The 14814-nt window shown below is 37.1% G+C and overlaps 2 protein-coding genes across 2 annotated transcripts in view; one reads left to right on the forward strand and one right to left on the reverse strand.

The window, feature by feature from the left end:
- ptgs1 (prostaglandin-endoperoxide synthase 1) overlaps nt 1–11295 on the forward strand; it is a 23831-nt gene extending 12536 nt beyond the window's left edge. The window contains exons 5-11 of the mRNA XM_082169743.1: nt 1566–1709; nt 1907–2088; nt 2523–2606; nt 3177–3423; nt 4146–4432; nt 7968–8115; nt 8449–11295. Of these exons, the coding sequence (XP_082025869.1) occupies nt 1566–1709; nt 1907–2088; nt 2523–2606; nt 3177–3423; nt 4146–4432; nt 7968–8115; nt 8449–8795 (1439 nt within the window). The 3' untranslated portion in view covers nt 8796–11295. The remainder of the gene's footprint in view (nt 1–1565; nt 1710–1906; nt 2089–2522; nt 2607–3176; nt 3424–4145; nt 4433–7967; nt 8116–8448) is intronic.
- LOC309498811 (titin) overlaps nt 11206–14814 on the reverse strand; it is a 22720-nt gene continuing 19111 nt past the window's right edge. The window contains exon 20 of the mRNA XM_082169729.1: nt 11206–13443. Coding sequence (XP_082025855.1) covers nt 13018–13443 — 426 coding nt within the window. The 3' untranslated portion in view covers nt 11206–13017. The remainder of the gene's footprint in view (nt 13444–14814) is intronic.

Raw genomic sequence — 14814 nt, forward strand, 5'->3', positions numbered from 1 at the left:
TGTTTGAGTATTCACACGTAGACACACAAACCCACACACACATTGATAGTGTTTTTTGTTAGACCTTTTTTTGTATTCGTGATTCGGTGGCTCTGAATTGTCAAAACACCATTCAAAATGGATGTGAAAAACGAAGAAAATCTAACCCGATCAGAATTCTTTTATGACGGACGAAAGTTTCGGAAGCAGTGTGTAAGCGTGATTGACAAAACATGGGGTCGTATTTATTTTTTAACTTAAGTGTGGACTCAGTGTGCAAGGACCTGTCCACTGGAGTTGAGTCAAGTGTTTTATTAAGCATAAATATAGTTAAGGAAGTTTGTTCTAGTAAACTAATTTACACACACATGCACAAACAGAAAGTGGATTTGAGTTATGATCAGTCACCGCGAGAGAGACATTGTTTTGAATTGTTTTATTGGATTGCTTAAATAAACCTTTTTTTGAAGCATATTGCATAGTGTGGCCTCTGTTTTTGCTTCTTTAGCTTAATTGTTACAACTTACCCAAGCATGTGCTACAACCTACCTCAGTAGTGGCCTCCATTTCTTTCTTGACATCAACCAGTAGTGAACCGTGACTCTCGAACCTCGGCCCTCTCACCCTCTTCCCTCGTCGGGAAGAAAGTAAACTCAGCCTAAAATCATTCTACCTTATTGTTCTCTTCTATAATACTGCATGTTACCTTTGACAAGAAATGCCACAAGCAAACATCAGAGTGAGTGTGAGAGTTATCACCAAAATGAAACAAAAAGTAATAAAATGCAAATCATCATTACAAATACTTGCATCATCACAATCGATGTCATTTCAGCGGAATATGGTGACAACTGGCCACAAAACCAACAAAATTGAATGTAAGCCAACTCATGACATCAGACCAAAGCACATTAGCGACATACACTTCCGCATCATAGGCGGTGGCTGAGTCCAAAATTGCATACTCTCTTGAGTAGGTACTTATTCTGAATATGTAATTACTTCACAACCACTAAAAAAGTATGTTCTATAAAGTATGAATATGTGTAGTATGAATGTAATCCGGACGTACTACTTTTGCCATCTTGTCATTATCATGTGACCTTTCAGCTTTAGTTACGTCGCTTCACCTCCATTCACAAATCCTCTCCCGTGGCCTCATGGGATAGTAAAGTATCCATCATATGCACACTTCAGAACCTCACCAGAAGTAGGTCATCCAGGTACTTTTTTGCCTACTCTTTTATGAGTACTGTGATTTCAGACATACCAGTTTTGCCACATACTGTTTTTCGCCTATATAGTAGGGAAGTATGCGATTTCAGATGCAGCCAGTGAACATTTTGGAATCCATCACCACAAACAAGCAATGTTGTTTCAAAGCGAGCTTGCTATTGCTAGCCTCTCCAAAATTGCCTTCCCTACCTTTTGATGTTTTTTGTTTAGTTTTTTGGGTTATTGGCTTTCAATAATAGGAAAATGTATAGTGCTCAACTGCAATGCCAAGCTTGTTGTATCATTTGTTTTGTGTTTTTCTAGGTATCATTTTATCTGATGGTGTTTTTGAATATTCTCTCCTTTCACAGTAAGAGCCACCTTAATCCCAAGCCCCCCTACATACAATTCCAAATATGACTACTTGAACTGGGAGGCGTATTCCAACATCACCTACTACACAAGGATTCTGCCACCAATCCCTGAGGACTGCCCCACACCAATGGGAACCAAAGGTAAGAGACTCTGGTCATGCAAGTCTAGATCCACTCCAGATCAGTGTAGCCTCTTCCCTCTGAAGGACACAAGATCTGAAAATGTATTTTTTCCTCATAAGAAGCAATATTAAAATGCTCTAAGGCATGCATATCACTATACTAAAGTCTCTGGAAATACCTTTGTCTGTAGTAAAATCATTCCATGTGTCTCTCAGGAAAAATGAAGCTTCCAGACCCCAAGCTTCTTGTAGAGAAGTTCATGTTAAGACGGAATTTCAGGCTGGACCCTCAGGGAACAAATTTAATGTTCGCCTTTTTCGCTCAGCACTTCACGCACCAGTTTTTTAAGACTCACAACCGTGTGGGACTTGGGTTCACAAAAGGTCTGGGTCACGGGGTGAGTCACAATTTTTAAAATTAAACATATTATCTCCTAATAAGCTTATCAAATAAAGTGTTTGATAGCTTTACCTGTGCAGATTTATTATTATTTTTATTTTTCATTAATGAAAAAGAGATGATACAATGTTTCACTCAGACACTAGTCTATGTCTGTTAAGAACCTGCTGTTTTTTCACAGTAGGATATGCAGGAACCACATTCATCCACACTCATATTACATACAATGTTGGAAGGACATTCATTTCATATTTTAATTTCCGCATAGGCTATACAAAGCCTTGTTACCTCTTATGATTGATTGTTTGAATCAGTGTTGTATGCAATGAAAACAAAAAATAACTTACCGGTAGTTTTGTATTGTATTTGCTATTCGCTGAGTGTCTGTATTTAAAAAAAAAATACAATTTTAGATTGCATTTTGAAAACTAGGTGGATGCTGGACACATTTATGGAGATTCTCTTGATCGCCAGCTGGACCTCAGACTGCATAAAGACGGAAAATTGAAGTACCAGGTACTGTTCACATCAGGCATGTTGTGGAGTCATCAGTCGTGCTAGGCTGAGCATGTCTTCAAGGAAATGTCAGTCTGTTTAATGCTTATTCGTGAAACAGCTCCTTGTCTCACTTTTACCATTCTTCTACCATAAAACGACATGTTTTACAAATTATATATACATAATAATTCTGCTTGTGTTTCATGAGTGAGACCCTATGCATTTTCAGTTGCTTCATTTCACAGCTGTGTGCAAGTATTTCCTTCTCAATGAGCTTAACCTCATAGTGTGGGTGTGATTATAGTTTAAACATGTGGTTTTTGTTAAGCATCAGTGATGTCATTTAAAATACTGCACACTGTTTAGTCTAGTAGCAGTAAATACCGTATCTAGTGTGCTTGGCTGGTTAATGTGAGCATATAAATCACTTATTAAAACAGCTTTAAAAGTGATTTCAGATCGCTCGTTGTTTAAAATAATTAACTTATTTACTGGTACTGAAAAAGAAATAAGAGAGAACAAGAAGTATCGAAACATCTTCTCAATTCTGCGTTTTACCACATTTTTTTCTGTTTGGCTCTGATGTAGGTTGTCAAAGGTGAGATATACCCCCCTACTGTGCTAGATGCGCAGGTCAAAATGAGCTACCCACCGTCTGTTCCTCCGGAGAAGCAGTTGGCCATTGGGCAAGAGGTGTTTGGACTGCTGCCGGGTCTCAGTATGTACGCCACCTTGTGGCTGCGTGAGCACAACCGTGTGTGTGATATCCTGAAACAAGAACATCCGACCTGGGGGGATGAGCAGCTGTTTCAGACTGCCAGGCTAATCATTATAGGTAAAGATTTCCTCAGATCCATATAAAAATAATTTGATCTTGAGAGAATACTTCAAAATATATACCACTCAAATTATGTACTTTGCAGTCATGGTTGTGTGGCATTTAGAATGCCTTTTAAATTCCAGTTCCATTCCTGAATTTGAATGAATTGAATTAGGATGTAGAACTGTAATTAAAATTTACATTAGCAAGAAGAATTATAATGAATCAAGTATATTACATTGAAGTTTTGTTTTATATATATATATATAATAAAAAAAAAAATTTAAAAAAAAATAAAAATATATATATATATATACATATATATATATCATTTATAAATATAATAATTTATACATATCATTTTTCATACAAGAGATTGTATTATTTATGTAACATGATATTTCGGTATATTTATTTTTAACAAATTAACTTTATTGTCGAAGTCAACTCATTGATTGAAAGAGAAACCATTCATAAATTATGAATTCCCTCCAACCTTGGTGTCTATTTCAACTCTGGTGTCTTATCCTAGTGCCATTATATTATATTATATTATATTCAAATCTGTTATGTAATAATATTTTTTTTTTCAAACATTGAATCCTCTATGCTATTCTGTCAAATGTAGGTTTACAAGAGTGCTCACAGTTTTCTTTTGTGGTACACTATTTACAATATTTTTGGTAATTTATTGTTTTTACTAATTTATTGTAAAATGTTGACTCCCTAAACTCAAGGCGAGACCATTCGTATTGTGATCGAGGACTATGTGCAGCATCTGAGCGGTTACCGGCTGAAGCTCCGGTTTGATCCCAAGTTGCTGTTCACCTCACAGTTCCAGTACCAGAACCGCATTGCCGTGGAGTTCAGTCAGCTTTACCACTGGCACCCGCTCATGCCTGACAGCTTCCACATCGATGGAGATGACATTCAGTACCCTCAGTTTATTTTCAACACCTCTATCCTCACCCACTACGGGGTGGAGAAGTTGGTTGAGGCCTTCTCAACCCAACCCGCAGGACAGGTAAAGGCACCATGAGGGTTGTAGGGGAGAACATAATCACTTCAACATCTGTTCTAAAAGAGAAGAAGGTGCAGTGAGCCTTGGGTTGTGTCTGGGTTATGTTTAGGTCTGTTTTTGTCATTCCAAGGGTCATTTCCAATGAGTTTACCACCCTCATCTATTGAAACATGTCTGTAAGTGTTTTATTGCAGAGGGACATAGAAGCCCCATAATTAAAATGTTACCCCAAAATTACTTCCCTAACCTTCATGCCATCCCAGATCTTCAAATGAACACAAACAGATTTTTTAGAAAAATAATCAATCTCTTTTAGTCCATATAATGTAAGTGGACGGGAGCTCCAAACTTGATGCTTTAAAAACCACACAAAGTGAACGCGACGGTAATCCAAACAACCCTAACCAGACGCGCCGCGACATGCTATAAAAGGTATCTTTTCCATGTTAATCAGAGTTTTTGTCCAAACCAGACGCGCCGCGACACGCGATGATTCTATTTTAGAAACGGTTTCTATCTCTGCGACGTCACGGCTGGAACAACAACATAAAAAGTATAACATCAAGTACTGTTAATGTGCTTTATTTAATGTTAAAAGCATCTGTGTGAGTTTGAATATCATTTTGTGTGTATTATTTAGCCATACTGAAAGCAACAATTCACCTCAGATCTTCAAAATAAATAAAACGTAGAACGTTCAAACTGTCAACTCGTTAAAGGGTTAGTTCACCCAAAAATGAAAATTCTGTCAGTAATTACTCACCCTCATGTTGTTCCAACCCCGTAACACTTTCGTTCATCTTCGGAACACAAATTAAGATATTTTTGATGAAATCTGAGTGCTGGATCACTCCTCCACAGGCTTATGGACACTATAACTTGCTGGCCCAGAAAATGTATTAAAGACATTGTTAATATAGTCCAGTTGACTCCAGTGGCTCAATCTTAAGTTTATAAAGCGACGAGAATACTTTTTGTGAAAGAAAACAAACAAAAATAACGACTTTATTCCACTTTTCATTTCCTTCTCTCTGGGCCTCGAGTTTTTTCACGTAGTGTAATAGCGCGTCTGTGTTGCACGTCACCACGTATCACACACATGACCAGCGTCGCCCAATAGTGAGCCTACGTGGTGACGTGCAACACAGACGCGCTATTACACTACGTGAAAAGACTTGGACTATATTAACAATGTCTTTAATATATTTTCTGGGCCAGCAAGTTATAGTGTCCATAAGCCTGTGGAGGAGTGGTCCAGCACTCAGATTTCATCAAAAATATCTTAATTTGTGTTCCGAAGATGAACGAAAGTCTTACGGGGTTGGAACAACATGAGGGTGAGTAATTACTGACAGAATTTTCATTTTTGGGTGAACTAACCCTTTAACAGACAAGTGTATTCTATGACAATGATTGTTTCAGTAACTCTGTATGTATTTTTAATAATGTTAAAATGGTGTAATATTCATGAATTTGATTACTTATCCATTTCGTTGCGAGTGCCTAGAGCTTGCCGAGAGAGTCCCCCCTCCCCTCCCCTCTTGAGTTTAGCTTGACCAATGTAAAAGGTGTAATTTTCAAGCAGGAAAAGTTTCTTTGTTTGGAAGCTAACTCATTTGCATGATCAGTGTGAGCTGGCAGTTTGTGTCCCTTCATCCTCTGATTAATATAACAAGCACATAATGCATGCTATAAAGAGGTGATATACACCAATGTGCAGGGTGTTAAACGAGGATCATTTTTATACGAAGCATGATATAGATGAGGTTACTACAACTAGTAGTTCTTACATAAGGCATGCATAAAACAGTAGGCTATACAATACAAAAAGACAATACAAAACAGTAATGATACTCTTAAGCATGTTCCTTCATAGTACATTTGTATATGAATTAATGGAGAAAAGTTTGTTTTATGCATGCGACAACCTGCTGCATTTTTCTGTGTCATAAATCATGTCTTATCTCACTGGCATGTCTTTGCTGCCATGGTAACCAGGGGCCTGTTCTGCACTTTTGGGGGGGTTGTCACAGACACTTTGGCACATAGTTTTATTTTTCGGAGAGGGGGTTTGCTGGATTATTCATTAAATATAATGTCTGATTGGTCCAACTGTTACAAGGTTTTGGAAGACATTGATTTATTAACTTGGATTGTATCTATCTATCTTGTTCACTTTGCATGTTTTTAGAAACATTAACTTTTGAGATATTTATTCACTTGGATTAAATGATGTTTTATTAACAAAGTTCAGGAGGAGATAATTAACCAAATTATGCACAGCTGGAGATTAATCAGTAATCAACTCAATGACAGAGTATAAATTCACAGCAGACCTATCTCTGTTCATTGAAAGTTTGTCAGCATCCCTCCTCCACCCCATCTTCTCACTTCCAGTTCCATCTACACTTACCAACTGGGGGGAGTACTCTGGGTTCGGGCCTAACTCCGAGCTCGGAGCCCTCCCCCCGGACAGCACGCCAAATACGCATAAACTTATTGTACTAATTATATGTAGATGTGAACTCGTGAAATGATATCGAAGAGATTGATTTTGTGTGTGTGTGTGTGTGTGTGTGTGTTCATCTGAAGAAAGAAAGTCATATACGTCTGGGACATAATATCTGGGGCGGTACATTTTTGGGTGGAGTTTCCCTTTAACTGTAAAGTAGTTTAGCTGAACATCAGAATACAGACAGAAACATTTGTAATGTAGATATAATCTGATGGGTATGTTTCTGAGAAACTCACATGAAGGTGTGATTTCTGTTATATAAACATTAAGCCTTTACATCATAGGATCACACCAAATATGTGCTTGCAGAATATCAACAAAAGCTCTGCAGAACCTGAACTAATGTTGATCAATGGTAAACACTGAATTCCACATTCCAAAATTCTTATGCTCACCAAAGCTGCATTTATTTAATAAAAATACACTAAAAACAGCAATATTGTGAAATATTGTTACAATTTAAAATAATTGTTTTCTATGATCCTTCAGAAATCATTCTAATATGCTGATTTGCTGCTAAAGAAACATTTATTATTATTATTATTATCATCATCAATGTTTTTGCTGCTTTACATTTTTGTAGAAACAATGATACCATTCAAACATATGTGGTAAGATTAAAACAAAAAAGAGTGAAATTAATACTTTTATTTATCAAGGATGCATTAAATTGATCAAAAGTGAAGACATTTCTAATGTTACAAAAGATTTCTGTTTAATTAATGCTTTAATAAATGCAAATAAATTACATTTTCAAATATTCGGTAACTTAAGTTTAGATTCTAATTCTCACTTTTATTAAATAAATGCAGCCTTGGTGAGCATAAGAGACTTCTTTCAAAAACATAAACAAACTTGTTTCCGAACCTTTGACAGGCACTGTAGATATGTGTTTACTTATTTTTAATAGATGAAAATGACATTTCACTAAGGAATGTAATGTTTCACTAAGGGATTTAATGTACAACATTTGTTATTTTTAATTTTATTTTTTTTATTATAAATCTCTTTGTGCTGGAACAGATTGGAGGTGGTCATAATATTCACCAAGCGGTGTGCAAAGTAGCTGAGGGGGTCATCATTGAATCGAGGGAGCTTCGACTTCAGCCCTTCAACGAGTATCGCAAAAGATTCAATCTGAAACCCTATACGTCATTCTCAGAATTTACAGGTATGATTGTACTAACACTTTTTTTAATGCTTCATTTACAATGAAAAGTACAAGGAAAAAATCATGGACAAATTATCATCATTAGTGCCTATAAAGAGCTTCTGTGGTTTCTTGAATGCTCAATAGATATATTATTTTTAAGAGTTCAGAATGTATTTGATTAATCATTCATTTTTAAGGGGGAATGAGAGAAATGAGGACAGGCTGAAAATTCAGGGTTACGTTTTGGAATATATACTTAATGTTCAAATAATGTTTGGCTGCTTATACATCTGCACACAATATTTATGCAGTGTGTATTGGCTGTTAATGGCTAAAATTATTGTTTTACAGGAGAGGAAGAAATGGCTAAAGAACTAGAGGAACTCTACGGTGATATCGATGCGCTGGAGTTCTACCCAGCTCTTCTTCTAGAGAAGACACGACCTGGTGCGATATTTGGCGAAAGCATGGTGGAAATGGGAGCCCCATTTTCCCTAAAAGGCCTGATGGGAAATCCCATTTGCTCCCCTGACTACTGGAAGCCCAGTACATTTGGGGGGAAGACAGGCTTTGATATAGTAAACTCTGCTACTTTGAAGAGACTGGTTTGCCTCAATACAAAATGGTGTCCTTATGTATCTTTCCATACTCCTCCATCAGATTATAAACAAGAGAGGAACTCTCACGGTGAACTTTAGCATAGTGTACTTCTCGAATCTGTTTTAAGTCACAGACCACAATTTTGATCTTTAATAAGAAGCTTAATGATATGCTAATGAACTGTATGAACTAGTAATAAGAGTTATTAGAGAGTTGTTATTTGTTACAAGGTGATTGAATAATAATTCTTCATAATATTACAATATAATGGGTAACACTTTACAACAAGGTTCATTAGTTAACATTATTTAATGTATTAACTAACATGAACTAACTAACCATGGGCAATACATTTGTTACTGTATTTGTTAATCTTTGTTAACGTTAGTAGTTAATACAAAATACAGCTGTTCAATGTTTGTTCATGTTAGTTCACAGTGCATTAACTAATGTTAACAAGATTTTTGTAATGTATTAGTAAATGTTGAAACTAACATTAACACAAATGCTGTATACGTGCAGTTCATTATTAGTGCATGCTAACTAATGTAGTTAACTAATGTTAACTAATGAACCTCATGTAAAGTGTTACCATATAATGAATGCTTTTGCAATATGAAATAATGTTCAGAAAGAACACACATCAGTATTTTATGGACTTAATTGACTCTTTACTAAGTCCCGTCTTAAAAAGCATTCACCAGCATTTGTTCTTTTATTATGCAACTCCACAATTCATCCCAGCCCACTTGATGAGCATATTTTACAGAAAATCATGCTGTTAACAATAATCTCCAGTTCATTTTATGAAGTGTTTATGGGAAGTTTGTCTGAGTTAGAAACAATAACTAAAGAGGTGGAGCTTAACAAAAGATCAGTTAGAGGTTTGACTCTGAGGTGGGTGATTATTGGCTCCATAGATTCAGTATTCTGGTAGGACTTTACAATTAGTTTCCATTTGTTAATATTAGTTAACATGAACTAACACTGAAAAATACTTATAAAGCATTTATTAATCTGAAGGGCCATTTTCAACTGAAAACTTTTTATGCATTTTGGCCGTACATTTACACGAGAATGGCGTTTTGGGGGAAATGTTTTTTTAAGTGCAAGTTTTTGAAAACGCTACTGTTATCGTCTCCATGTAAACTACAAAAACGTACATGCGTGTTCACATAAACAATTACTGTAACAATTTTACTGCTTATTGTCAGTTAATATTTGTTAATGCATTAACTAACTTTAACTAATGGAACCTTATTGTAAAGTGTTATAGGCTTATAGGCTTACATACACCCGGTGCAATGCAGCGCCAGGCACGACGCAAGTGTTTTTTGCTAGTTTCAGCCCGACGCAGTTATCATGTTCCCGTCCTGTGCCTTGTTGTTTAAATAGCAAATGCATTTGCACCCATTTGTGGGCAACTGAAATGGACTGCGGTATTTTTTTGTTATTTAAAGGGCGCATTAGTAATATGCACCTATAGGCGGGTGCACAACGCGCATACACTCTGCTTATTACAAACACACCAGCCCATGAACATGCCAAATAATAAAACATAAAGGATTACAATGTAAAAGATTATTATTGTGTACATAAAGATATGGTGGAATCCGGCTTGCCCCGTAGACGCTTTAACCTCGCGCAAGAGCAGATCCGTTTGCTCTCTGGAGACGCGTTCAGTCTTTCCGCTTGCGAATTCTGCCATGTAAATAGCGAATCCGCCATGGTGCAAGCGCAACTGGCTTTTAAAGGGAATAGGAGATGAGACTCTGATTGGTTTATTGCACGTAAAGCCCAAAACACACCCATTACTCATTAAGAGAATTGGGACAACCTTTTTAGACCATGCTTTCATGTTGGTAAACTAGCAAAAGTGGATTCGGACACGCCCTAAGTGCACTTGCACTGTGCGCTTTAGACCAAGCGCTTAGATCATTAAAATAGGGCCCTATGTGTTTCTTTACAAAGTGACATCACCAACTACTGGCCTGGCATTCAAAATACAGCGTTTTTAGTCTTTTCTTTTTTCTTTTCTTTTTTTGGATCCGTGTATGGGGATCATTTTGACAACTTTGTCGTCTGTACAAAGAAAAAACTTTTCAGTTTTTAGTATATCGTTGACGTGTAAACGTCCCCTTAGGTTTACAGGCACTCATGTTGCCAAACATCCATCCATCCATTTTCCAAACCACTGGTCTTATGTAGGGTCGGTGGAGTCTATCCCAGGGAAACACCCTGGACATTTCACTTTTTTTATTAATAGCTCTCTCTCTCTCTCTCAAAAAAAAAATGTATTTGCCTCATAGTTTGTTCTGTTTAGTAAATTTACGGTCTAATGCACTGTTCAACTTGAAAAAAGTAATTTGGCATTGAACTTTGAATATGTGATTGGCCAGTTTTTTTTCAGTGTTTACTGTTGTATTAATTTCTATTCCTTGATAGAAATGAATGTGACCTTATAATATTCCTGTCGTTCTAAGCAAAAGGTGAGCATTTGTAGCAATCTTATTATTATGAGATATTTCTGCAATATGATTTTGTTTGTCACAAATAACTATCTGTATGTCTGAAATGAATAAAAGTTTTTAAATTGTACATTTGAATGGCGAAATATTCCTTGCCATTTCCACTAATCTTAATAAAAAACAAATTGAGGCCAATAATACAGACAATAACATTTGCTCTATTTATTACACTCTTAACTGTTCTGAATAAAATTATATAGTTTAAATGGTATACAATAATACTCGTGTGTCTCAGCTTCCTATAATATGACTTGTGTGAGTTCAAGAAAGTCAACATGAGACATAGTTGTATTATTTGGTAAATTTTACTTCTATATAAAAGAAAGTTACAATAGTTGGTTACTCATGAAGTACAATATTCCCAATATTTTAAGATTAATGTTTAAGAATACGAACACAGCAATAACTAATGTTAAGGGTAGTTTAACCTTTGGCAAAAGTAGAAATAACAGTCAAGTTGTTGCACAAATAAACCATTTTACAACTTTTAAGTTCCATGATCTCATTGCATTTACTGTCCGTTAAAGTGGAGACCTTTTCCAACAATATTTTACACAATACCATGGTTAGGTTCGTAGAAGTAATTTCAAAAAAATATTAACTGTCTGAAAAATTGCTGAATAGAATCTAATTTTCAGAAATACATTAACATATACATTTACATCCACATATACTTGCAGTATTATAAATTCCTTGGCATATGAAAAAAGTGTCTATGAACCTGATGAATGATAAATGTTACCTGCAATTATTCCTTGTGTCTGAATATGCATACTTCCCTTCTACAAAAATACAAATTTATATAACAAAAATCTGAATGTGAAGTATATTTATCATTCAAACCACAAAAGATTTCATGGTTGTTATTTGTATGTCATCTGCAAATGTCAATATTTCATATATTAAAATGTCTTAGTAAAAATGGTAAATATTATTGAAACTATATATTGTTATATATAAATGAAAATTATTCAATATTCTTTGTTAATTAATTTAACATAAAGTGAAAAACTCCTTGAATATTTAAACTAGATTTTTACATTTATTCTTACCTTATTATTAAACATCTGTTTGGAAGAAATGGTGGTTCATCTGATTGAAAAAAAAAAAAGGAAATAGTAATAATAAAGCTTTTTAAGCTAATTCACAAATATTGAGATGATCAATATAATTATAAAATTTTGCCAAAATAAATATTTGTAGTTATATCTCCCTGACCTAATGCCACTCTGTGATTTTGTAAGATACCCTACCATAAATAGTGATTTTTTTTAAATGGTTTAACATTTAACATATAATTTTACTGTAAAATTCTGTGAACTTTATGGGTTTTGGAAGTATGTATCGCCATATAATTTACAGACAATTCTTCTTATTTTTTATTATCAGTTATGTACCACTAGTAATGTTACCAACATACCATCCAGTGATTCCGGAAACATTGTCACTGTATCTTTATGTTGAATTTCTTATTTTTTTTACTGTAAATTTAACAGTATTTTTACACTGCAGTACAGCAGATGTACAGTAGTATAAAAAGTAACACCAGATTTAAATTTAGTACATAGTACTGTGAAAGTACAGAAATTCAGACGCAGCCATTCTAACGCATGGCTCCATATGAGCTCAGACTCCCTAGGTGGCCTTTCATTAAACCAACATTATAAGAAATGGCAATCATTAAAAAAAAAAATAGGGAGAAAAAGCATCAGCACCATCTTTAAACTAACTGACAGTAGCCCTATGAAGTGAGCGATTAAAAAATATTCAATATTTGTTAAACACACTTTACTTATTTACTGTGGCTAGCAGAGGGTGCAGATCGTTCATGGTCCAGCCTGGTGTTCACCTGCTGGCCCGGGGCTCCAAAAGCAGGGCATGGAGGAATGCCGGCTGCTGAGGGGGCCGAAGGGTAGAAGTGCACATCCACAGCCACAGAGGTCATGCCCAGAGACACGCAGTGGGACAGCATTAGGGGAGAGAAACCGTGGGAGATATTGATGCTGTGGCGCACAGGAGTTGAGGAGGGATCGGTGGTCTGGAGGGTCAGGGAAGACCGCAGACCCTCCTCCTGGGCTGGTGCTGGATTGGCTGGAGGAGGTGAGGGGGCGTCCTGACATGGTTCAAACTCTCTGCTCCTCCAGTCCTCCATACACTGCAGCTGAATGTCAGAATGTGGTGAGGGAGACACCTTCCCCTCCTCAAATATAGTCTCCAGCTAATTCATAATGGAAAAAAAGACACAATATTGTTAAAAATAAAACAAGTAAGTGTTGCTTCTTCCTTTATATCTGTGATTTAATGCTAAGATTGACTGTACGTTCTTTATGTTTGGAGTCTCAGAGATTACAATGCTTTATGAATAGGAATAATACTAGTAAGTTCAAAATCAATCTATTCATTTAACAGAAAATTAATACATTTTGAAGAATGTTCATGCGGCTTTGTTCCATACAATGAAAGTGAATGGTGACCAGGGGCTGATAAGCTCCGAAAAAAGACAAGAGTGCCATAAAATTGGTCCATATGACACATGAGTTATATTCACAGTCTGTGTATAAATTATGATAAATTATGGCGGAGACGTCATTGTTGACGAATGGGGATCGCGTATCTACTTCAAGTGAAACTAAACGAACCAATGCACACTGGCATGCGATAATTGCATCGCATCCTTGTTTTTCCGCTGAGGAGCCGGACTTGTGACTCGGCCATCCAGCGGAAGCTCAGCAACTGTGGCGAGGGGACGTATGTCTCCGCTCCCTTCCTCAGGGAGCGAGAGTTACCATACGTAACCGAGACGTTCCCCTTCGCCAGCTTCACTATTGACGTACGTCATTGCTGACGAATGGGGATATCTACCAAAAACGCCACGGCTGCTGGCCCTTCCAGTGCTCGGCTTGAACCTCCTGGTCTGACCGCAGTGTTGGGCAGGAAGTAGGAGCTCTAAGCAGAGAAGGTTAGTCACTGCTTTTCTGCAAGACCCACTCAGTGTGACTTATTGGATAACGCTGGGAAAGTGCGGAAGCCACATCCTACCCCGGAGGGAGGCACTGTGACGGTTACATATATAGACTAGCCAAGCAGGGTAGAACAAAATATGTCAGTCTCTGGGGTGGTTCCAGCCTAGTTATAGGGGGGAAAGAACACCAGCAGAGATGGCAGAGTGGGCTGTGTCGAGGGAAAGACACGGGCTTGTACGTAGAGGAGCTGATCATGGAGGAATACCCATCGCCGAAGGGACCGCTACATATGGACACCCAGCCTAACACAGGTTCCACAAAGTATACAAGTGTAGGCCTGGCGTCAGACGCTCCGCAACGTCTGACTGCCGCAGGGGTGACGGAGGAACTCACAGGGTTAGCCATTTCTGGGGAACACTACTGGAGCAAATAGACGCACGTATCTGGCCCATGGGGGCGGGAGTGGTGTTGTAAGCCGACACTATAAACGGGTCCCTCGCGCTACTGGCCACTGGGGCCGAGTATATGGGACGATACCGGCTCTACATGAAGGCTATAGAATCTAGCGAACGTGTTAGGTGTCGCCCAGTCCGCAGCTCTACATATATCTGTGGGCAATCCTCTGC

Source organism: Leuciscus leuciscus (assembly GCF_965113295.1).
Source record: "Leuciscus leuciscus genome assembly, chromosome: 5".
NCBI lineage: Eukaryota > Metazoa > Chordata > Actinopteri > Cypriniformes > Leuciscidae > Leuciscus > Leuciscus leuciscus.